This window comes from Colius striatus, chromosome 3 (genome assembly GCF_028858725.1).
Source record: "Colius striatus isolate bColStr4 chromosome 3, bColStr4.1.hap1, whole genome shotgun sequence".
Lineage (NCBI taxonomy): Eukaryota > Metazoa > Chordata > Aves > Coliiformes > Coliidae > Colius > Colius striatus.
Window position 1 is genome coordinate 55,046,422 of NC_084761.1, and position 25,928 is coordinate 55,072,349.

General features: G+C 39.3%; 2 protein-coding genes across 5 annotated transcripts in view; both read left to right on the forward strand.

The window, feature by feature from the left end:
- Window positions 1-4,732, forward strand: part of FNIP2 (folliculin interacting protein 2) — a 101,956-nt gene extending 97,224 nt beyond the window's left edge. The window contains exon 17 of the mRNA XM_061992579.1: window positions 4,696-4,732. Coding sequence (XP_061848563.1) covers window positions 4,696-4,725 — 30 coding nt within the window. The 3' untranslated portion in view covers window positions 4,726-4,732. The remainder of the gene's footprint in view (window positions 1-4,695) is intronic.
- Window positions 4,733-10,847: 6,115 nt separating this feature from the next.
- Window positions 10,848-25,928, forward strand: part of RAPGEF2 (Rap guanine nucleotide exchange factor 2) — a 184,465-nt gene continuing 169,384 nt past the window's right edge. For 3 of the 4 annotated variants that reach the window (XM_061991977.1, XM_061991975.1, XM_061991978.1), the window contains exon 1: window positions 10,848-11,326. In XM_061991977.1, the coding sequence (XP_061847961.1) occupies window positions 11,258-11,326 (69 nt within the window). In that variant the 5' untranslated portion in view covers window positions 10,848-11,257. The remainder of the gene's footprint in view (window positions 11,327-25,928) is intronic. The other variant, XM_061991979.1, reaches the window with a different exon arrangement.

Consider the following 25,928-nt stretch of genomic DNA (forward strand, 5'->3'; position numbering starts at 1 on the left):
TCTGCTTAACATGCACATTTTTTCCTTCGGAGCCATTTTCCTCTGTAGGCTCTCAGAGCTGGCCAGCTGCCAAACAGTAGGGTGAGCTGCATGAAAAAGCCTTGATCATTGACAGGCTGTCTTACAATTTCTTTCTTGTATTCAAGATGCAGATGGATGTTATTAGAAAGGTTTTTACTTTGAATGTGCATGGCTTGTCCACATGCCTGAGATTAGTACTCAATACTCATATAATGCTTTTCATCCTCAAAAGGGCTTTACAAGCATCAGCCCTCAGAATGCCCCTGTGAGGTAGGTGCACACATTTTGTTATATGCTTTCTAACAAGGAGAGACACATGTTAGTGACTTGTTCAAAGATGTATCACACAGCAAGCATTATAAAGGAAAGAAATCCCTACACTTTCTTAATGTTCTTCTGTGATCTTTTCCTGTCTAAAAAAAAAAAAATCATCATAATTTTACCATGGCAGCATGTTTTTCTATATGAAAGAAGTGATTAATGACATAAAAAAATAAAATGTATCTCAGGGTACAGTGCTGCTAGATAAATACGCAGAATTTCTGCAATTTATGAGGACAGGGTTCCTACTGCACTAACCTTCAATTAATGCAGCAGAATGGGAGCCTAAGGGGATCATCAAAGAGACACAAGTTTGATAGAAGATTTGGAGTACATGCCTTGAACCATACTTCAGAACAGAGGGAAATGATTTCAGGAGGAGTGATGAGAAGTGCCTGTCTTCTCAGTTGAAAGGACAGTGCAGGATTTCTTTCCCCCCTGCTTTAATTGCATGATTAAAACAGCTACAGTAACAGCAACAGTCCAAATATGAACTCCCTTCCACAGAAAGTTCTAGTCATACTGTATCTCATCTTAGTGAGGGGGCTGAAATAAGCTGTAGCTGTGAAAGGCATCTTTATAATTATGTATTCTCAGTGAGCTTTTACTGGCATAAGTACGTTGGCATGCTTTACCTTGCACAGACAAGCCAATGAAAGTTTCAAGTGTCGACCAGCATACATAATCTGACTGAGGCCAAGATCACTCTGTAAGATGTGTGGTTTCTAAACTAGGTCAGCAAGCCCTCCAAGAGTGTCTAATAATCAGCATTAGGGGTCTTTGCAGCCTTGGTGAGCCTCAAGGCCTGCATAGGTAGCTGGAGGAAGTTGGCGCAGAAAACAATAGTCACCTTAGTCCTGTAAGAAATAGTTCATAAGAGATGGTGAGGCACTTGTCCTGCACAAACCAGACAGGGCTGGCTGCTAGGAGACTATAAGCACAAGGATTTGTTTGATGGAAATAAACGTACTTTATGCTTTCTGGGTAAATAGGTTGAGAATAGCCTGTCTAGCTCAAGTCATGAGGAGGGTACAGCTAGACAAGTTAAAGTAAGTGTTTAATTCTGCTCCATCTTCCTTATTTTGAATAAGCTTTGATTTCTTAAGTTCTTTTATCTTTTTTTCCTCACTGAATTGCCCAGTTATGTTCAGTGAAAAAAGGGACTCTGCAGCATCTCAGATGTTGAGAATTAGTCACTGAACTCTCTGGTGCAGCAGAGAGGACCACACACTCATGCTGCATACAGCAGGGTGAAGGAATGGAACTGTATAAACTAGTCATGCTTTTTGACCCCCCAGAACAGATCCTTACTTGCTTTCCAGAGGAATTCTCCATTCAGATCTTATGTCACTGTTCCTGCTCTGGGAAAAGTATCTGGCCCCACAAATTATTCTGTATAAAAGTGAAATGTGAATTCATTTCTAGTTTTCTGACCACTATACAGTGTTTCAGAGGAATTCAGGGAAATGATGGGCAGATAAGTTATTCCAGCTGTAATTTCTCATAATTTTCACAGATTTATCACATTTTTATGGATTCCACATTCACAGCTTTTAATGTCAGCTTCCCTATTTTGCTTTATAATTGTATGAGAACATCTGGGCCAATTAAGCATTTTCAATTGCCTTCTAGAAGGGTTGCAAATGCCTGCTAGATGTTGAGGATACTGTATTATTTAAGCTGAAACATTTGTTGCAAAGAAATGATTTACCAGGGCTAACATGTACCTGTATGATTTTGATGACAAAACATCTGTATGCTCATTGCAAAACCATGAGGTACATAAGTTAATATCTCAGAGCTATGTAATGCTGTGGATATGTTCAGATTTTTATTCCTCTTTCATATGTACAAAACCAAAGATTTGCAAATGCTGTAGAATGGGTTAAGGTCACCTGTGGACCATTTTTTTCCAAATACCACTACATCTCCCTTGGAACTGTCAGGTTTCCAGCTCAGGCAAAGTGAAGTGCAACTTGACTCCCGCATTCACAGGTCTTTTAAGATCTAACCACAGTAGGAAAATACTTCCCATAGTTTCAGTGTTGGTCTCCAAGTTCAAATCAACTGACTATCTGTACGGTTATTGTGAGTTATATGAAATTTTTGCTTGAAAGGCTCCTCTTTGCACTTTGAAGATGTGATGATGTGTGTTTTTAACCAAATGTATTTAAATCGTGCAGAAATATCAACCTACTATCTGGCTGAGAGCTCTACATGTATGGCGAGCAGGACCCTTACTGAAAGGGTATTAGTGATGACTGTGTGTTAAGAATTACAGGTATTTGAAATAAAACTTCAGGAAGTCTATTTAAATATAACAGAATTTTCATGAAAATACTTAGCTTCTGGAGCACTGGTATTATATTTGCAATACAAAGGATCAAGACAAATTAATTAAAGATTAAATTTTCTCATACTTCGACTCCTCTCCTCCACGGCAAGAGGAATCCAACTTCATACCTTAACGCAATAGTAATGTGAAGGCTCGAGGCAAAATTGTTAGCTATTCACATCAATGGAATGAAGTTATACAGCTCGCTTCCTCCTGAGAGAAGAACCATTCAAGAGTTTGTGTGTTGCTAACAAGACACGAATGTCGCCAATAGGCAAACGGGCAAGATTAGTTTGCTGTTTGTCATGCACCCCTTCCCAGGGGCATGGCTGAGCATACATCACAGAGGTTTCTCTTTTTGGAGGTATAAAACAGTGCATCATTTTTTATTAGCGAGAGACTAAAAGAGGCAAACCCATCCTCTGCTGCAACACTATGAGAACTCCCTGCAACCCTGACAGGGATCAGAGAAAAGAAACAGGGTCTTGGCTGTTTTAAACTAGTGGAATTTTGTTGAATATGTTAAAAAAATGTGGATTTCAATCAGATGAGGACAAGGATCATAATACAAAGTTACACTGAAGCTGAAGAAATGATCCACCATAGCTTTTCTCCTGCTGAGGAATCTGCTTCCTCACGTGGATGCTGATTGCATATGAACAAGAGCATGTGGATGCCAATCTCCACCCTCCAGATTATTTGCAGGAGGATATTTCTGAAGTATTTCAAGACTTCCTTATCCCAAGGTCTGAATACACTGAGCTGTCTCCATTCCAGCTAGCTCAAACTGAAGGAAGAGAAACAAAAACTAAATATGGATAACAGAAGTGTGTTTATTGTGGCAGTGCACAGTGTACATGCCTGTCAGATGCAAGCATATGTCAGCAGCCTTTTAAGTTACTAATAGCACAAAAAAAGGGGAAATTTCCTAGCAAAGATTTTTTCCCTGACAAAATCTTTAAGAGTTCATGTGTTTTTTAAAAATGTACCCCTTCTAAAGAGTCACTTGATTTCCCACAAAACGCTACTCTCAACTACCTCTTTCTGTGCAATTGCTTCCCACATTTCAGTTTCTCTTCCTGACTTAGAAAACACGTTTGCAAGATATACTTGGTTGACTACAGATCTTCATTGGCAACTTCCTGGGCTAGTCACTCTGCTAAGCACAATAACAATGAGAAAAGCATAATCTGTCTGTCTTTCTATCTATCTATCTATGTTACAATTTTCTCTGGAAATGAAAAGTGAACCAGACAGCAGGTTCCCATGTTTTTCCAGCAGTAGTACAAGGCAATGGTGGACACTTTTGGTCCAAATCAGTTGTTACAGGAATAGGTATATAGTGTTTATTACAGTTAGCAGTTGAATATTTAAAAAGTATTCTAAGTATCTGTTTCATGAATGAAGCAAATATCAAAACTAACATAAAAACCTGAGGGAAACTGACAATTTATTGCTGTCTGTCTTAAATACAGATCCAAGTAACACAAGGAACACTTTGTGGAAACTTGTACCCCACAGCTAGTGACTGCCTACCTGTGCAGTACTGATATTTTTTGTCTGTTCATGTCTCTGTTTATGTATTAGTCAAGAATTTCTTGCTCCAGCTTAATTTAATGCTTGAATTTATCATTGTGTATTTGTACAGAAGCTGGAGGTCCCAGTGGAAATAGGTCTCTGTATTACATTCTATACGAAAACAAAGAAGCAGAGTCTTAATGTTCACTGATGACATTACTAGTGATTGCAGAGCTTGTATGAAACAAACTTGGTCATAACAATGTTTTGAATACAAATTATTTTTTTCTAGGATCTGTCTAATAACTCTTGGACTATGGATTCAGCAATGAGCTCTGCACACACAAGGTTAGGTATATTGTCGTTAAGTTGTCTGGAATTATCAGGATGACTCCACAATAAGCTTAGATCACCTTGCTAGCTTACCTTGATGTTGATCTATGTGGAACACGCTTTCTTAGGATAAAGTAAATCTAGGTTTTAATGCTGTTTTATTTCAGATAGTGGTGATTTCTTCCTGGGAAAAATAAATGGAACACGAAGTGTGATATCACTGACTTGTAAGTAACAAAAATATTAACTTTTCTAGCATTTACCAAACTTAAAGTTGATTCTATCTGTTTAATTTGGTACCTAGTTCTTGTCACACTATGATATAGGTGTGAATATGCTGTGCCAGGATATGTATGCACAGCATAGAAACATTCACTTCAGTTCACACCCACACATCCCCATATGCTTTGAGCAGATCTAAACAGTGACTGAAGGATGAAGAAGGCTGAACCACATAAACATACACAATGACTATTAATTTCAAAGCAAGAGAATAATTTATAAAGGTTGTTAGGAAGCAATGTAAATGCAAATACTCTTCTAATAAGCAGTGGTAGTATCATGTTGGAACATATTTGTGCTGCACTGTAGCATGTCAAAGTGAGCAGGGAAGAGAGCGGACGATTTCTGTGGAAGATGGTGACAAGAGTAAGGAGGTGAAAGCTGACAGGAATGTGTCATTCAGGGACTCAGTCCAAGGAACAGTTCTCACATGGACTGACTTAGCAGTGCAGCAAGCAGTGCTTGGTGGCTGAGCAAAGACAGGCAATATCTGGAATAATTAATCAATAATTCATTATGGAAAAATGCTACCAGCTGTAAACTTAATTTGTAGAATAATGCCCTGTAGTAATGCCAAAAGCTAAAAATACATTTGTATTTTTTTTGAAACAGCTAGTACAGACTGAAGCCAAACACTTCAATCATATATAGCAAAGCTGACTCTATAAAAAAGGGTTTCTGATGGTAGACAGTGAAAATTGGGCAATCAGTATAGAATCCTAATACTGAAAATAGCACATTTGGAGTGAAAGGTCTTAATAACAATATTGTCAACATTTTTTTTCTCTTATAAATATTTCATATCTTTGTTCAGGAATAAAATTTCTCCCTCCTATGTGTTTCAATTTCCTTGTAGAGCTTTGCATGTTTTATTTATCATTCTGCATGATCTGTTAGATAACTTTATAATCTGCTAGTGTTTTTATGAAAAGCAATATTGTCAGAAATTAATGATCATCTGGCTATCTATTGTTACTACATATGAATTAAATTCTTTTAAAGACTTTGCCAGCTTTAAATAAATAGTAATCCTGTCTAGATTGACTTCTAGTCAAGTTCCCCTTTTCATAATTTGGCAGAGTCACATAGTGTTTAGGTTGCAGAAACTTCAAAAGATTATTTTAAACAACTCAATTACAATTATTTTGTTTAAAAAGCAAAACACCAAAGTGTAAGCTTAGGCTTTAATTTGTTCTTTAATGAAAACTTCAAAGGCAGAGAATAAGAATTAAATATATTTGGGATGCCATTTCCTGAAATATAATATTAGAAATATATGTGACACCAAACACAGAGTTCACAAAACTGTGTTACAATATACTTTAAACAGTTGAAATTGTTCCTGTATGTGTCCTGCCATAGATAGTGGATGACTATGAAAGGAGTTGAGAGCATTTTGTAACCTATATATCAATCAGAAAGTATCATCTTTCTAAAAGGACTCTGTTTTTAGTTTATTTGCCATGGTGTAGTGGGTGCAATTCAAGAACTGCTTTGGGGCACCTGTCTTTGCTGGCAGCTTATCTCAAAGCACACCAGCACCTAAGCATTGACACTGCCATGTGCTTTGTGCTATGCCACAGAACCTCTTTCACTACTTGTCCTAATGATAACAAGACATGCTATTTGACTGTTTCTGTGTCTGAGGGGTTTTGGTGGGGGTTTTTTTTCTGCTTAGGAAAACCTCAAATTGCTCTTAGTGTTATTAGTAACGGCACTTTGCAGTCCTCTCCTTATGTCTCAGAATACTTTACCTATGAAGTTGAGTCGATACTTTTGTGCCTCTCTTTGCAGAAAGAAAAGATGATATTGAGCAGGTGATATTGAAGTGAGGTGATGAGCACCCCTTTCCCAGTGGAGGTGCCAGGATAGGAGAAGCACAATCATCTCCCATCATCACTTCCACTTTTCACAGATAAGGGGCACACCTGTATCCTGGCCACTTGCATGAACAAAGCTTCTGCAGATGTACCTGAGATTGCTTCAGAAATACAGGCTTGACCTTCAGGAGTTCTTGCTAATTTGTTCAGTGTTCATGCAATGTGTAGCACAGAGGGCCACCATCCATTACTATGCCTCCTACAATGGGTATTTCATCCACCTTTCCTTTTGTCTGGGCACCTTTATCAGTGCAGCTGAAGGGAACATTGGGCTGTGAATTCCTACCCAATGATCATGTAAATACTTTGAAGGTTAGTTCATACTGGTCCCTCTGCTGCTGCTGGTGGTGGTATTAAATTAACTCCTTAAAGCTGGTATGTACACATTAGCAGCTACAGCAGAAGTCGAATGATAAATATTCCCAAATGCAAATAGTGTCAAATTCTGAATAAATTTATGAAATGCATTCTGATAGTCTCAAATTCTATTTTTCCCTTAAGAAAAAAAAACGAAAGACAAATTTTGCTTTATGGCACAGGCTAGGTTCTCTTTTACAACCTTTTGAATTTTGTACTGCCTTACAAGTACAAAAGGACCATAAACCGATGGTAAACATTCAAGGATTATTTTAGCACAGACTGTGTTAAGTCATTGATGCCTTTCTGTCCTACCCTCCGATTCAGGGACACAGAGTGGTGGTTGTATACTGTGCCTCTACATTACTCATCACTAGTTGACTAACAGCCACAAAACGAGAGGATGTTGTGTTAGAAACCTGAGGAACAAACCTCCCTAAACAAATAGAAAAGAAAAGATGATAAAAATGGATTTTCAAATGGCAATAATCTCACCCATGTGTAAAACCCAAAAGGTGAGAGACTGTGTTCTTAGAAATGTTGCCATCCCAAAAGATTGAGTCCAGAGGCTAATCTTAAAGGAGACAGTTTCCCCTTGGTAGTAGCCTTACTTGTACCTGAAATCATTCATCTTTGACTTAAAATCCAATAAAATCGGCTCCTGCCCAGCCCAATGGGGATGGCTACTGTCCTCAAGGTCATCTCCAGAGTAGTTCACCAGGCCAATGCCTCCACTTCCCTTTACTGTCCACTACCATGAATGGTTACAAAAGTGACTTTTTATGGTTGCTGAGAGGTGCCAGGAGAGAGCCAGGAAGGAGACAGGTAGTTCTGAGGGCTTGAGCTGGGCTGCATGAATCTGCTTCAGCTGCCATCTCCAGAAGACAGATGAAAGTGAATATTTATCCAAACAAAAAGGATAAAAGGACCTTCCTGGGTTTATATCCATACTAACTGTATATCATTTACTGAATGCCTCAAAGAGGCAACGTCTGTTTCTATGCCAAGGCAGACTGGCCTCTGCTGAACAAACCAAGTGCTTAACTGTGGGCGACCAACAACTGGTGTCGTGACTTCAAAGCCATGGGGCCAAACCAAAAGCAGACCCTTCAAAGTGCATTGTTTTAAATATGAGGTTTAGCAAATGAACAAGTATCTCACAGAACTGCTGAATTTGTTTCCTTGGCATTTTAGTAACTGTTTGACCTGACCATTTCAATTTATCCCTTAACAGAACAGGAGATACCGAGGAAGGCAGAAATTCTGTATTTCTAAGGGAAATTACTTTTCTAAAATACTTCAACATAGTGTTTAGTTATAGTTATCTGAAAGGGTATTATGCTGAGCTGTCATATTTTGAGTTGCAGCCTTTTCATATTGCTGAGATATCAATACTGTATGTACTGCATGTAATGTAGTTGGTTAACTCTTGGTTTGCTAGTGTAATAGAAAACCTATGTAATATAATAACACAACCAGTGCAAACAACGCAACCCCCCTGTCCCAATCCATTGTAATTGAAGCTGGATGATGTAGACTGAGGAATAACCAAAAAGCAAATGCAAAATGAATGTCCTGATATATCCATGCATTCTAAAATAGGCTGATTTACCGTTGAAGTTCAAAAGCAGGAAAGACAGACTAAAACCATGTGGAAAGGTACAAAAAGATTTGATGCTGTAAATTGTATTTTGTTGAGTATTTGCATGAAAAATTAGGGTTTCCAATGAAATCAGATGTATTCTCTGGTAATGATTGTCCGTACTCTGTAACTTGACTTTTTTTTTTGGCTATGTTTTTTTTTTTTTCCATACAGACGTAAGAACCATTCTAGTTTCAGCTAGCAACAAAACATCATAAAAGACAGATTTGTATCCATCATGGAGAATATAAACAATCAGAAGTGTCTGCATTATACAAATATGTTGTTTACACATAAGAATGTGTTAATGCAACACATCCTTAAATATTAAGAAATTGTTGAGTGTATGTGTACATAGTTCCCCAGCTTTCAGTTATTTCCCTTTCTAACACTTCATGTAGCATGACAGGCCTTTGACATATATCTATAACCATTGAGACTTGTTGCACTGATCAGAGTACAACCTGAGCCCCCAAAATCCTGTGGGCTGAAGTTAAATATCACTGTGAATCACAGGTATTGTGTCACCAGACTAACACAGCAAAAAATTAATTAGAGCAAAACGCTTCATTCAATGCTATTACAACTAATAGGTCTGAAAGGAGAGACAATTGCATATTAAAACAGAGTGGGAAGCTTTGTTTTGATGTAGAGATATGAAGATGTCATACAAGCTAGTCTGTAGCAGGAGGGAATGGGTGCCCTGAAGTGACTGAGGAGGGGAGCCCAAGAGAGCATTCCTCGCATTCCTGCAGAACTCGCCCTATACATATACCCCACAAAAAAAGGGAATGTTAGTATTTGAGGTTGGTAAGCTGAGCTTCAGAAAAGCTGGCACTTTTCTATAGCTGCAGGCTTGATTAATTTGATGAAATTAAACTATGATGACTGTGAGGCATATTCAAAACTTATTTTTTTAGGGCAAAGGACATTACATTTTTAGTCTGTTAGTTATAAAAAACAACAAACAAAATAATCCTCCATAAGGGCTAGTAATCAGCACAGACAAGCAAGATGTAGTAGGGATGTATTGTCCTCTCTAAGTCTTTTCCCATGGCCAGCCCAGCATTATTAGTATTAGCTGCAAAAACATTTTGCTGAGACATATGAGTGGGATTAACCTGAAGAGTTATCTTTGTTAATGAGCCATATCTAAAAATTCAGTAGGTTTAGTAGGTCACTCTCTGAAGACACAGCCTATTTAAAAGCCATGTAGGTCTAAAAGCATAAGATTTTTGTCTCTCGAGACAGTGTATCTTGTTTAAGAAAAAAAAAAAAAGGTTACCCTGTGAATTTTTGCAAATTAAAAGCACAAATAAAAATTATGCTGTATTACTTGTGATTAAAATATGTAAACCTTTGCTAGCGACTGTTAATCAGAGATTTCTTAATGTTGACATTGTTTACATTGCGTGATCTGCATCAGCAAAGGGTTGTCGTTGCTTGTAAAAGCAAATACATTAACAGTATTACATCGCCAGTAATGGCACATTAATATTTCCATGATTTGTGTTCATCAGGCTGCTGTTGAGACGTGCACGGTGTGGTGGTAAACAAAGAAAATCAGCCATGTTGCAAGCCCTTTATTCTTGAAAAACTTATGTTCCCGTGAGAAGAAGCAGCCACTAGAAACCCTCCAGTAAAAGCGTTAAATTAAAAATTTCGCACCCTTCCCCTGCTCACTTTTTATCTCATATAGCAATGACAGAAGGGACAGCCGGCTGATATGGGATTACTCTTGAGAAGAGTGACAACAGGTGGCCTTCCCCAAAGCAGGGAGTCAACAGACCCAGGAGATCAAGTATTTTTCTTGCGTTTTGGTGGATTTTGTTGGGGTTTTTTTGGTTTTTTGCTCGTTCCTCACTGATATTCATAGGACGCATCACCGAAGTTGTGATGATGCTCGTCCCTCGATGGCGACAGCCGGTCAGTGTCCAGGTTACAGACGACAGGGAGGCTGTGGAGTAAGGATGCTAAAGCACCGCTGAAGAGGAATTGGGTGGGGGGGACGCGGGGGGCGGATCCCTGGGGGCTGCGGTCGCCGGGGTACCCCCACCGTCCACGGCCCCCAATGATTCTTCCCCCCGCCCCGTCCCGCCCCTCTGCCGCCCCGCCTCCCCGAGCCAGCAACTTCCCCGTCTCTGAGGCGGGCGCTGAACTCCCCATCAGCCCGGATGGGAGGAGGAGGAGGAGGAGGAGGAGAAGGAAGAAGAAGAAGAAGAAGAAGAAGAGGAGTAGGCGGCGACGGTGCCCGGGGGGATGCGGCGGAGCGGGCCGGCGGGAGGCGTAGAGCCGCTTAGAGAAGGAGCGCCGAGCCCTTGTCGCCGCCGCTGCTACCGGCGGGGCTCGGCCTCCGCCTCCTCCTCCTGTGGGCGGCGGCGCTGCTGAGCCCGCGGTGCCTCCGCGCCTCTACGCGCCGTTCCACCTCTCAGCTCCTCGCTTAGCGCTGCCTCCGGCCGCGCAGCCCGCAGCGCCAGGCCGCGGCCGGCCCTCCCCGCCCTTCCCCACTATCCCCTCCCGTCCCCTCCCCTCCGCGGGCAGGCGGCGGCGGGAGGCAGGAGGGGAGCGATGGCGTCCTACGTGGATAACAGCTTCCGCCAGGCGGTGATGAAGAACCCGGCGGAGAGGAGCCCCCAGGTAGGCGGCCCCGCGCCCCCCTCTCCGCGCCCCTTGGGCGGCCTCGGACGGCGGCCCCGGCCGGGAGGCGGCCCAGAACCCCTGGGACCTCCGTCACCCCCCGCGGCTCCGGCGCGGGTTTCGTCCCCACCCTCCCCTAACTCCCCCCTAGCGCTGGATTCCCGAGCGCCGAGCTCACGGGAAGGGAAGAAGCGCCCGAACGCCAACTTTCCTCCTAGTCCCTAATTTTTCTTTTTTTTGGGGGAGGTGGTGGGGAGGGAGAGAGAGAAATGCCAGTTGAGTTTATTTTGAAAGCTGCTTCCGGTAAAAAGAAAAATGCATTCAGAGTATAATTTTGTGGTGCTTTGTTTTTTTTTTAATTTTTTCCCCCCCATTCTTTTTGTGTGTGTGTGTGTGTGTGTTTTGTTTTGTTGTTATCCCTCGGTGCGCTGTGGCTCCGGATTTGAATCCAATCCCTACTTTTACATAGCTGGCTGGAGCTGGCAGCGCTGTTTCATAATGTTGGGGCTGAGGTCAGTGGTATTCTTGGCAAGTCCTTGCTCTCCAAAGTAGGGTGAAATCCTTACACAATGGCACCAGGCAGGAATTTTTTAGATACCTGCGTCGGGCTCCTGGAGCCCTTTTTGTCCGAGGAGCGCGTGAGCTTGGAGCTGTTTGTAACTGTAATTGCACTTAGAGAGGCGAGGAAAGGTTAAATTGAGGACTGGAGTGCGTACAGAAACATTTTGACTTGATGTGACCTGAAAAACGACCAAACTGAATGAGTTCCTTCTGCTCCTGAATGGTTGCTGCAGTGGCTGTTAGTGCCAACTGTCTAAAGACTAATAAGCTTTACACTGATCCCCCACATCAAGCCGCGGTTCAGTAGCTAATGATACAAGGAGTTACTTTGCTTGGAGTTGTAATGCCATCTGTCCTATTTTCTAAAGGCTCGTCCTGCTCTCTGAGCAGTCCCTGTGTTCTGGCTTTGGGGAAGAGATGGTATTACTGATTATTTTGGCAGGCGGCTGATTGGCTGGTAACGTTTTCAAATTGGGGGCAAAGAGGAAACCTTGACTTTCGGTCGGCACTCATAAGTCATTCCTCCTACTATAGATACGTCATTGTGGTAATGTTATTTTTATCCTCGTGCTCATGGAATACGTGTGAGAAAACAAAAACTCCCATGGAAAAATAACACTTGACTGCATAGGCATTGTATTTAGCGTGTCCTTTTTTTTTTTTTTTCCCAAATCTTCCTTTTGTAAGTAAAAAAAGCTGCTTCTGGACTTCGTTTTCATGATGCTGAAGTGGTTTCTCTGTCCTTGTTTGACCTTTTCCAAATGTCTGTTTGCTTTCAGTTCTGGACCCAGCCCTTCAGTGTGTTATGAAAGCTGGAGGAGGCAGAGTGCTCTCTCCTGGGGAGAACACCCTTTGCAAACTAGTGAGATCCCTCGTGTTGGTAGAGGTGTAAATTCCAGGGAGGCTTGCCAGTGGTCTTTGGCCTTAGGAGATGGTTATCGAGGGATGGCCAGCCAGGTGTTCAGGAGGAGTGACACTGACAGATACTCAGAAACTAGTTGGTCAGGTAGTGCGGCCATCAGAATGGGCTTGGAGAGACAACGCTTCCCCTGCAACAGAATCTGTGAACTGTTGAACTGTCTTCTGTCCTTGGTGGTCAGCCCAGCTGTCTAGAAGGGCTAATGAAAGATAAAAAACAAAACCCAACCGAAAAAGGGAGGGAGAAAGTAAGAAGTGATGCAGCAACGAATGTGCCCCAATGCAGGGATAAAGCCGGTGTGAAGGGCACAGAGCAGAGAGCTAAATCAGGAACGCCAGGAGTGCATTAGTGCTGTAAAAACTTTCCGGATCAGCAGACTGGAGGCCTGCTGTGGCAGTTGCCACAGGGAAACCCACCCTTAAATCCACAAAGCTGACAGTCGCCAAAATCGTCCACAAATAAGACTAAATTTGTGGGAAACATCATGTGGTGTTAGCACTGGAAATACTGAAACTGGTGATCGACCCTGCTGTCCTGTTGCTGCTGATGAGAGCAGGGCTTGCAGCAGAGAACTCGGTTGGCATTCCTTTTGAACATCTCGGGTTGAATTGTGTGTATTGAGGAGTTTTCTAATGTTGGTTCTCTGTTTTGGAAATTGAGTTTTACTTTGCAACAGTATTGGAATTTTGAAAGAAATATGTGTATCATCGTTCAGTCATGAAGTAAAATAGAATAAAAAATTGTTTATACAGAGACACACGACCTTGTTTTCTCTTCCTCCCTTAAAGTAAGGTTTTATTGTCTCTTTATTTGTATTTTCCTTACCTTGTTATGCTATCTTGTAAAGGCAGTTTCTTAGTTTAGGCTTTTGAGAAGTCACAAGGTATCTTTAAAGTTGAGGAAAGATTGGAAACAGAAAATGTATTCATCATACTCGTGTTGGTACAGGAAATAACAAGAGAAGTATGATGGCATATTTGCTGCTTACTTGTGTTAACAAACTCACGGGGGCTCACCTTCTGCCAAATCACAAGGAGGTAAATTTATGTTTGATACCGCTATTCACTCTGCAAATTTGGCAAAATGACCTCACTGCAGGCTCAGAGGAATGACAGCAGGATAGTCAGATGGTATTTGTATGTGCAATTTTGAGAACTGCTTTGTCTGATACAGGTTGTTGGAGAAAACAAACTGAACTTTTCATGAACCTCTGTAGTGCAAGTCTCTTGGTTTTGGCCTTTTTTTTTTTTTTTAAGGTTACACAGTGCATTCTGCAATAGCTTTGGAAAATTCTTTGCTTTGTAATCTCTTTGGTGTATCATTGCCTACAGTTTTTCAGAATTGTGTGAATTACAGATACATTTCATTGACTAAAGAAGCTAAAAAATAAAGTCCACGGCCTGTACCTTAACATGCCTGTTGTGTAACAGCTCTTCTCTTTAATTGCTTTATTAAACTATTCATTTTCTCTTTGAAGGTGTTCACTAGGAAGTTAATTTAACTACTTTGGGGAATCTAACTTCTAAATGTTAATAAATTACGAACGGCTTTATGCCCCTAAGCTGTGAGTAATAGCATTCTATTTTTTTTCTCCAAGCGTAGTCTTGGAGAATTGTTATAGTTTTAAGTCTTTTCAAAACCAATTCTTCTTGGTGTCACAGGCCATCTTAGAAAGCGTGAAGTTTTATGCTGGTGTAGCTTAATCGGAAAAAATGGGGCTGCTTTTGTTTTCAAACAAGAGAAATAAAGCCCTGATCTCTTTCTTTATCCTGACAACTCATTTGCATGGCGTGGTATGTGAATAACTAGTTACCTCAGACATTCTGCATACTAGTTCACTGTTTTCATGCCATGTAGTGACGTCTTCAGGAAGAAATCTTTTTAATGTATGCCTTGTATGTGTTAGGCACCGAAGGTTTTCTTCTGGAAGCAATGTGGTACATCAAGGGAATTCAGTACAGTAGTAACAAATAGCAGAGGAGTAATGACATTGGACCACATTTTAAGGGGAAAGAGGAGAACAGTAGCTCTTGGTTTGATTCTAGTGTGTCATTTAATGTCAGAAGACATCTAAACAGGATGCTACTGTAAAACAGATACTCCCTTCTTGAGCACTTGAGGGGAACAATGGTTTAATTATAGGATGTACCTATGCTTTTTCCAAATAAACTTTCAGCTTCTTCCCGAGTTGTGTTGTTTTTATACTTGTAACCACTGATAGCATGATTGTGTGCAATCTTCAGATAAGCCAGAAATGAACATTTCCTTCTTGCTGTAGTGATCTCCTGGCAAATAAATATGAGGCTTTTTCATGGGATCATAGGAAATAAACATATTACTTGTGAGTATGACAATAAAGAGTTGTACTTCCAATTCAGGCTTATAATCTGTCTATATATCAAATACATAAGAAGACTAAAATTATCTTTTTCAAAAGAGCTTATTTGGGATTTCTTTTATTTGGGGAAAAAAAGCTTGTTTGACTTTCAGATTTTCTTCACTGTCAGCATGCTACCATGTTACTATCTATTTGATCCTAATGTTTAAAGAGGAAGGTAACCCCTGTTTATACTGCTGTTAACAGCATGATATGCTGAGAACTGGTTCGGTTGCAGAGTTCTCCTGCTGGTTCTTGGTAACTGTGAAAAGTGAAGGCCTGTGACAGCTTACAGCTGGTATTTGACTATACTATGTTGTTATAATGGTCTTTCTGTCACGCGTCTCCAGACTTTATAATGTGGTTAGCTTTAGTTTGCAAGGTTTGACTCTGTCTTTTTTGGGGGAGCCTGTTTGTCCAACAAAACGAGACTCATAACTGCACTGCCCATGGTAGTGTCCAGACTTTCTGCTCTCTGCGGTCAACTAATTTTGAAGTAGAGGCATGAGCCTCTTTAAGTTTTGTATTAACATTGTGAGCGTAGTTAGTAACACAGCTTAAAGAAGAAAGGCTGTTGCAAGTTCTTGGTCTGGCTTGAAGTAAAGTTGCCTTCATAAAGTTAGCTGTAAGGGTAGTTGGTCTGAGTAAAAATGAAAACCACCTACCCCTCCAGATGTTGCAGGGTTTTGGAAACCTGTTCAAAGAAGTTGACATCCTCAGAATGTGTCTGATGAGCTGTAAGTTAAGTGGTGTCTTTTGGTGTCTCTTGGGCTGTAATTGAGAGAGATAGATACAGATAAAACAGAAGTTTTAACAGATGTGTATACATAGACCTTTCACCATAGAGGTTTTCCTTGCTGTGTTTCAGCACTTAAAAACCCAAAGCAGCTACTTGGAAAAAGTGAGACCTTTAGCTTGACAAAGTAACTAATGAATTTGTGTAATATGGAAATAATATTACAGAATGTATTTTTGAAGTAAGTATACATTTTTTCTATTAGTGTTTTCTGTCGAGCTAGTATTACTGTGCAGCATAATCTGATGTCCAAGCAAACTTAATTGTTTGAATATGTCTTTTTGTGACTGATCACTAAAACTGACACCCCTTGCGTAGCTCAGATTTTCTTGCGATGTCTCTAGTCTTCAGTCCTGGAATGTCTGATTCTGAACTTCCACCATCAATTTTCATGTCCTTCCCAAAACAAAGGCATGTATTGCAACAGACTGCTCAGTATCCTGTTTGTTTTGAAAGAAAATATGTTTATTTCCCAGTCTTTCTGACCAAGCATGCATTTTTCCCATAGCCATTCATATATCTGTTGCTATGAGAATGGCAAGAACATGGAATTTTAAATTCCTTTTGCAGTAATTCTCCCCTGTTGTAGGGGTAGTACTTTCCATGTTCGTAGATTTCTATATCCTGTAGTAATATGGGTTTCACCAACACTTGCAAAGACCTCAGTGACCAGGAAGCCTTCACCTGTGGAGTAGAAGTAGCTGGTTTGAAGCCTTGTCCTAAACAGTTGTCTGCATTCACATTACATCAGAAAATTGCAGCCTGGATAGCTGTACCTATCTGAGCCAATCTGAAACTAGGTAACTTGGAAAGCAATGGTTTGACCATAGCACCAATAAGTTCTGTGTCATTTCCTACATGATTAATTATCTGTTGTGTAGAATTTGCTTTTGATTTCTGCTCTGGTGTGGCTGCAGGAGTGTTTGCAGTAGATTCAGGCTGGGTATGTTCCCGTGATCTGTGAGCATATTTTTGACAGCCTTGTGTGCATACTGTCCTGCACTGAAAAGCTGGGAGCATAACGACACTGCCTTGCCTCTCTATGGCAACCTTGCCTAGGAAAGTTACTGAAGTGCGCAGAGCTGGGACAGAAGCCCAGGCATCTTCTGCTCAGCCCAAGCTTTTTTTTTTTAATTTACTTGATTCTTTAACGTGCTGTTCAGACTTATGAACATGTGTCTGTACTTTCAGTGATGTCAAAGGGACAGGACTATCCCACCCATCCTCCCTGGCCACTCTGGTGAGAGAGGGGGTAGCCAGCTGTGCTGTTGGGGAGACGAGGGTAGAGGAAGGTTTTTGCAAGGCCATGACATTGGCCTGATTGCCGTGACTAGGCTTGCCATTACTAGCTAAAGCTAGTAATAAACAAAATCATTTGTTGAACTTGTGGGACAAAAAAGGCTGCTGATTCACTCTTTCCTTGCATGTAGGAGTGTAAAAAAGCAAAAGTAAATGGCACACAAGCATTTTCCCAAAATCATATTTTTCCTTAGTAAGAGGATACAGTGTTATGTGGGTTATCAGGTTATTAAAGGAAAACAGTTTGTACCTGGAAAAAACACTACAATTCAGAGATTACATTTAAGATACTTAATTTGTTTTATACTTATTACAATAGAGATTAGCTAAAGTTTTGTGATAAGTTTTTTTAATTCCCTTATTTTTTTTTTAAATTTGTGCTTAGAAGTCTTTAAAAGTCTGTACGCATATGTGTATTATTAAGCAGTAGCTACTAATTTGTTTTGATGAATTACGGTTCAGATTTTGGTAGCATTTTTTTCCCCTAAATCAGAATGCTGCCTTTTAATCTGTTAGCATGTTTCAGGAATAACCATATGTATACTGAACAGTCATTGTAAGAACTGTGACTTCCTCAGTGAGGGTTTTTTTGTATCCGCATGAGAAAATATATTTTGGCTTGTGTTTTGGGAACTTTCCCACAGTAGGAGATCTAATTTTTGTGAGGTATTGTTTGGGAATTCAAAAGGAGCACTGGCAGAAAGATAGCTCTACAAAGATGCTTTGTGAAGGGCAGCTGAGCCTGAACGTGTTGTTTGCTGCAGCCAGTGTTGCAGATTTAATTTGCTGGATATATTTTGCATGAAGGGATGTATTTGAATAACTCTTGAAATGGAAGTGGTACTCCACTTCCCTTTTTCTGAAGTTGGTGAAGTTAACCACTTTTCTTGAAAAGAGAGAAAGAAGCACTGCTGCAGTGCTTTTTTTTTTTTTTTACAGCTTTGTTTTGAAGTTAAAAATAACTATTTTTTCTCTCTGTGTTGTACCCCTATATCTGTAGATAAATTTCATTGTGTTTCTCTCTGTCTGGTCCTGAATAAAAGTGATTTAATAGTTGATTTTCAGCAGTTTTAAAGAATTCTGTCCAACAATAATGAACAGTGTGATCCTTACCTAAAGCTGAAGGAATAAGATAAGGTTAAAATATTTAAGTGTTCTTGGGTGGGGGAAACCCTCTCTTTTCAGGTTTACTTTTTAACACTGAAAAAAAAAAAGAAGGATTTTTTTTATATTAATGTTTCTATGGATAGCAAGACTTCTTCATTTTCTCTTATTTGTCTGTATTCCTATTAATGCAAGCAACATAATGACAGTGCATCTGGCATCAGTGTAAGCTACCTGGGAAAGGGTGTTAAGTTTCATGGAAGATACATCAGTAAAGCGCGCCTGTTGTTGACTGTTTTTACTAGGCTATTTGTTTCTGTTTATCTGCTTTTTGTTTGTTTTAATGTTAAAATAAACTTGGCTTAATGAAGAAAAACATTCATTTCACAGTTATTTCTGGTTTCCAAAGGGATTCCCCATGTGATGATGCTTTGCAGTTTTAAGTTGGGTTTTTTTTTTGCCAGTTTGTATTTGCAGTTCTATCTTGTTACGAATACTCTTGTTTCCTATCTTTATTTTACTTTTTCTCTAGTTTAGGGAAAAAAAACATCAGTAGTATTTTCTGTTGGAAAGTAAGTAATAAAGGCTTCTTGTCCTGTTAAGGAAAAAATAACTCAAAACTTAGAGGGGTGAGTTGGGATGTGGTTTGTAAGCAGTTAATGGGAAAACAAGCCTGTAACACCAATACAGTGGGAAGAAACTCTTGCTTGAGATTTGACTTGCTGAAACCAAAGGCTAAATCTTTCATGGTGCATTGTATGTCTTTAACGGCAAAGCATGCTGATGTTCTCTGCTGCCTCACTGTGAGGCTACAATATAAACAGTAAATAAAAAGTTACCTATTTTTCACATGTCATATTTGAGGGTCTTTTCTTTCTAAAATCTAAGTAGCTCAGTTTGGTTTAGATGATGACTCTAAATGTCAGCAGTGGTGCAGCTGGAGGTGTGAAGACTTATGTTACAAGTTTGACAGTAAATATGGTTGTGTGTAGGAACCTCTGAAACAGCTTAACCTTCCCCAGAGAATATATGGTGCTCCATTTTCAAACACTGTCTTGAAGTATATAGAAAAAAAACCAAATTAGATGCAATATTATGAGATTATTTGTTGATGTATTTCCTAAAATTAGATTTTTTTTTTAAGCTTGAGGCATATCTGCAACATGCTGTCTTGAGAGATAAGTCTTCCATTTTTGTTTGTTCTGGGGATCAGCATAACAGGAAACTATTTGATTGTCTTTAGCTCTAGGGTTTTTCCCCATGAAAGTACAGTAGTGGTAAGAAACCTGTGTAGTGACACAATCATTGCATACACTGAATTGAGTGAATAAGAAATGCTAAGGCCTGATGTGGTTTTGTGTTGCTGATCCTGTATCTTGTCTGTATTTATATTGCTTTGTTGTATGGCTGCTGAAAAATGGATGCTGGTGGGCTCTCTTCCTGGGGAAACAAAGATGTGAAGCAAAACAATTCTATTGGTATACAGGTTGAGACGTGCATGCTTTCCCATTTGATATCTGAAATCTATTGGGACATAGTTAAAATATGTACCTGATAACGTTTTTGTTTTGACTTTAAGTGCTTCGTCTTGTCAGGAAGTCAGTCATTCCCTCACCTGCACAGAACATTCTCTCAAAAAATTTAATCTTGCTGAAATCAGTAGCATGTAGCAATTTTGTAAGTAGCCAGCATTCATTTGAGCAGTTGTGTGGGTTTCAACTATTTGTCAAAAGAAATATTGGGATATACAACATGCAATGTGGTAAATACTTAGTTTTGAAAAGAGAGATATTGTAATACTGTGAAGTATTACATACTTCTTTGTCTGTTGTCAGTGTTGCTGTGGGTGTCTAAGCGTCCTCCCTCATCTGTGCTGTGGGGCAGACAGGTGCTGAAGCAGACCCAGTGCCTGATCGCTTGCACTTAGCCATGTGCACTGTGCCTTGTTGAGGTTTTGAAGGTGGCATAGCTATAGTAATGGAAAAGATGCACTTTTGTTTCAACAGCTGTGTAAGTATTTTGAAGCCAGGACATCTTACTACATTTGTGTTAGTACTTAGTGTTGAAATAGCTTTGCACTTGGTAAGTTAGCAACTGTAAAATTAAAATGTAGCTAAAATGTATTGTTATATTATTGAGGAGGAGCAAGCCCCAGGCAAGATAATATTGTTACAATATTTCTGGATTCTGTGATAGTTGACTAGAAATTGTTGCTATTAAAAAAAAAAAAAAAAAAAAAAGAGGAAGGGATCTGGTGTTGCCCACAGTGGTGGTCCTACTGGGGAGCTCTGCCTGTGGAACCATTCCTTGACTCCAGCTTCCAAAAAGATTCAAAAACTGGAAGAAAAAAATCAGATGCTGGGTGCTACTAGAGCAGAATGTGTGGCAAAGGTGTTCTGCATAGTTGGCTTTTTTTATTCCGGTTGCTGAAATCCTAACAAGATGCTGAAAGCTGAAGCTATATATATATATAGTCAATCTTGACGCATATTGTGATTTCCTGTTGAGGGTGGTTAATGACTGGCAGCTTCTCTGGTGAAGGCAGTAAGTGGCCCATCGATTGAAATTACATTACTGCTTGTTCCTTTGTAAAATATTAATTTAGTTTGTGGATAAAATACATGTTGAGAACACAGAGAAATACAATTTGATTGTATAGGTTCCTTTTTGGCTGTAGTCTCAAGGGAACAACTAGCAAATGTATCTTAAGAAAAATACTAAGTGGGGCTATAGTTCATGGAGAATGCTCTGAGTGTGAAACAAGAAATAACGATTTGCACTAATTAATGATGAGTACTGGTCAGGTGGTCTCTCTCTAAACTCTTCTTTATTAGTGTAGTAGCTAAGTAGTTCAAATGTATTCCTTGCTAAGGAGGTAGTGAGCAGGTGAGTAAACACTCCCAGTGAAGCAGTTTTCACTCTGAATTATAGAAAGGTAGTTGTGAGGGCCTCAGTCCAGGTGGCATTTTATATTCTCTGTTGATCTGTGGTATGCGTTTCTGGATGGTACATAGAATTTGTTGGGGTTCTATATTTGTTACACAAAGCACAGAAAGTCATGCTGCTGTGTGAATGGCATGCAGGAGCCTGACTTAGTGACTGAAATATTTCACACGCACCGTAGGTATGGAAGCATAAGAGGCTCTGCCAGCTACATGCTGACCAGGAACAGACACTTGCTGGAATTAGGGTAATTGAGTTTCCATCCTTTCCACAGCTTCTCTGTTACTACTGAAAGCTGCTAATTGGTGCCCATGCCTTGTTTTAATTTGCGATGATTTAGTTTGAAAGTGCCAATTTCTTGGTAGTAGGCCACTGAAAGACTATCAGATGGCAACGTACTTCCAGTTTAGATATTAAAAATGATTTGAGTTAACATCACCAAGGGAAGGATGATAGGAAGTGGTGTTGTAGATATTTGCTGAGGTGTAGGATACTAGTGTTCATTTGGATTTTAGTTAACCACCTATTTTAGTGTTCTATTGGATCTTATTTTACCAGATGGAGAATTGATGGATAGCCTGTCTCCACTGCTCCTAAACCCTCTTTAAGAAGCTTGTAAGACACTTATTTAAGATGAGTTCCAGAGGAATATCACCGTAGTAGTTGGAAAATTTCTATAGACTACTGGATATTGTTGGAAAATATAATTGTGTATGTGATACAGAGATGTATACATTCTCTATTAGCTTTGTCAAGCAGTTCTAAGGACCTGAAGATGGTATGTTTCTGAATGCTCAGGTGGATTATTATGAATATTTTTAAAAATTTCTCTTATTCTTTGTGCCTAATCTTGTGCTACAGTTTAATGTCTGTGTTATTAATTTAGTATTTTGTAGTTTTTCGCTTTCTAAAACTCCATTGGTAGTGCTTTTTAACTTTGTGCCTTAAAGTCATCGCTTCAGGTATTTTCTTACTAGGACAGCACTTAGTCAAAATCACCCCGCTGTTTCTAATACATTCATTCACATGTACAATTTTCTGAGTGGGAAGTAAATCCTTCTCTATTTACATATTGAAGTTCAGTGTACATTATACAAGTTATAGTCCACTTTTAAAATGCAAAAGACAAATAACAACAGGTCATTGGAATTGGTATATGTAAAATTTCTAACTTTATTGGGTTGATAAACTAGTATTGCTGTTTAGGGTCTAATGTTCTTATGTGAATTAATATTCTATGTGAATTTAAAGAGTGAATAATGACACTTTCTTACTGTCCATTTTGGCTTGGTTAGTAAACGAACATTTATGCATGACGAAAGTTAAGACAGTTTATAGTGACACAATCTACAGTTGGATTTGCTGTTGACATTGGCCCACATTCCAGCGTATGAGTTACTTTACATTTCTTTTGAACAAAGGAGGTTTGTTTGAAACAGGTGCTCTAATGGTTACTCAGCTTTTATAAATAGCTTTTAGGTGAAGTATTACTTCTGTTAGCTGTGGGTAACTTCACAAGGCATCTTGGTTTATTGCGTGAGGTTTCCAATTTAAAAAAAAAAAGCCATCTTGGCCATAGCTTGCCATATTTACTGCCTCATATGTTGCCGTCTATTTTTAGACTGTGCTTGTCATAATTTGTCAGCCAAATATTGGTCTGTCACCTTTGCTACTAGATAGCTACTGAAATGCTGTTCCCAAGATGACTTTTTTAAAACTAAACATAATGACTTAAAACTTTGGTGGTTCCAAGATATTCTTACTTTTTGTAAGCAATAACAGAGCTAGAACTTGCTAACTTTACAAAACTAACAAAGGGACAGAAAAAAAAAAATTAGACATTCCTGTTAAGTGTTGCATTCATACCCATAATGTGTTAAGCTGAATGTGATAAAATAGTTTTGGTAAGTTGCTGAAGTGTGTAGAAAGGTTTGAATGTCATTTGTAATACTAGTGAAGAATGTTTCTAAATCAGTTGTCAAATGAGCCGGAAGATAAAAAAAAATAGCAGGACCAGTATCAAGGCTAGGAAGACATGGCTGTTTACACACTGTGCATTGCTGTAGGAAAACTGTATCAGAATATTTTTTACGGAAAAAGGAAAGTTCTTCTTTATCCAAGTGACATCTGATATCTTACTTGATGTCTTTTCCTGTTTCTTCTATTTATAGATGTCTTTAGTTTGGGATTTATCTGAAAGCTAAGGTCAGGAAGTGCCTGCTTCCAAAAATGCTACTACTTGTGGTTTTCTGGTATGTCCTCTCCTCTCTCCTTCCCAAAGAGGACTGTGCTGAAAGTGTTTTTCCACAATGAAACATAGATCCATAGCTCTGTGAATTTCATGCTCTGTGACATATACTGCCTCATTTCTGAAACTGAAACTTGTTAAATCCTCTCTCTGTCTCCATGTCAGTTATATGTGAAGACAGAGAAGCATAGGATGTTGCTATTTGCTAGGACTTAATTCCCATATGGCTTTTCAGATGACCATAATGACTGTGTTTTAGATAATAGTACTTCTATGAGTGAGGGAAATACCAATCCATTCCTTGTGTTTCCACCGATCATTTAAGGTCACGGAGGATCTTAAATGTGAAAGGTTTCCCACCGTGGAGGTGATGATGATAACAAACATGAAGTTTTTGTGTATGGAAGAGGTTCTCCTCAACTTGCAAACAAAAAGCAATTACTTAAAACAGTCCTCTGAGAACATACGGCAATTATAAGGGCAGCAAAGATGTGGAAGTGTTTTTGCCTAAATAACTAGTTTTGTGGCAGTCAGCACTGAGTGTGAGGTCTTAAATTCAGGATTGATTTCTCACAGCCAGCCCTGTTTATTCATAAAAGTTTGCATTATTTTTTATGCAGAAGAGCAGCTGAACTTGTATGTTTGTGGCATGACCAATTACAGCAAGCATGTACCTTAAATACTTTTGAGGAATAGCTATTGCTGTAAGGAATTGAAAATGAAGCTATATTTGAAGACACAATTAAAATCTTCAAACAAAGACTCTGTACTCAAGTTTTCTTTTGATGTTCCCCTTTTACAAATTTATTTAAGCCTGTGTTTTTAATTAGACTACTGATGACCAGTAAGTCCTCCTTTTTGGAATACTGGTTTGACAATATGTTATATAGTCTATAATGACTCTTTTGTAATTTCATTTTGGTTTATTATTTCATATTTCCATATACAGTAAACTAAATTGTGTTTAGAATTAGGACTGGCAACAGTAGTTGAACATTTTGTTTAACTTCAGATTCATGTATCTGTGTGTAGTATAACTTTTAGAATGGATCTGATTTCTGTTTAGTGCTTTGCATTTACTTTTAAGAGACTCTGCAATCTGTTGTCTTGAACAGCTTTCAAGAAAACAATTTGTGAGTTTATTTTTAGCTGTTTAAAATCTCACCCTCAGTATGCAGTGTAAGTTGAAAGAGGCTTATGAAACCAGCTCAGTATGTCTGAAAGTTTTCTTAACTGTTGAGATTTAAAATACTGACCAGACTGTTTTAGATATATTCCAAAAAGTATTGTTGTATGTGTTAAGAAACAGTCACAAGCAAAAATCTTTTTCTATAATCACCCTGTTTCTAACCTTCTTGGTGTCCTGATAATTGAGATATCAATTTTAAATTCTGTATTTATCCAAGAGATAGGATAAAACCCCCAAGTGTGATTTTTTTTTTTTTTTTTTAAATATATGTAAGTCCTATTGTTCAGAAGGCATGTGAACCAGTAGTTTTGTGCCTTTTTTCTTGGCCAAAATCTTCTATTGGCTTTGCAGAGGGGAGAGCAATGCAACTTCATTTTCTGTTTGCTTTCAAATAGTCGCCATCATTAGACAATTTCCACCCCTGCCCCACCCCCCCAACATTTGCTAACTACCCTGTCTTGTCTTCCAGCTGTAAGATGTAGGGAGGTGGTAAGCATCTTTCCAGGTCCTTTGTAGTCCATTGAAAGTTGGCCTCCTTTGGAACTGGGACCTTTGGAACCTTTGGAACTGAGTCGCATGTCAAAATGAGTAATTGTGTACTAAATTTAATGAGTGGAGTTGGTAGCTGTAAAGCAAAGGTGAGAGGCCATGTTTTATGTGCTGAAGATGGTCTTTTCAGCATCTACTACTCTGTTTCTTTGTTTAGTACTTGAATGATTTCTATAATGTCAGAGTAGATATTTACCTTTAAAGATATATGTGTGGCGTTTGAGGTCTTTTCCCTCAAGAAAATAACATAGTAATGGCTGTAAGTAGTTGTAAAAACGAGATCTGGTGGTTCTGTAGATGGGTATGACTGCATCGAGTGACAGATAATGAAACGTGGTCTGCAGGCCATGCACTGGCATGCAGCAGAAACAGCTTGATGCTGAGGTATTTCAGCAAATTTCCAGCATGTCCCCTGTGATACCTGCATTGCAGCTGCACAGAGTACCCTTGCAAAGTTTGAAGACGCTGTAATCATGAGTAATTTAGAAAATATTAGGAGCTTGCTCTTCAGGAATGTATATTTCTGTACAATAGCTTTTCAAATAGATTCCAACTTAATTCACTTACAAGTTCTTTACTTTGAGAATATGTACTCCTTCCTCTGGAACAGTGTCTTT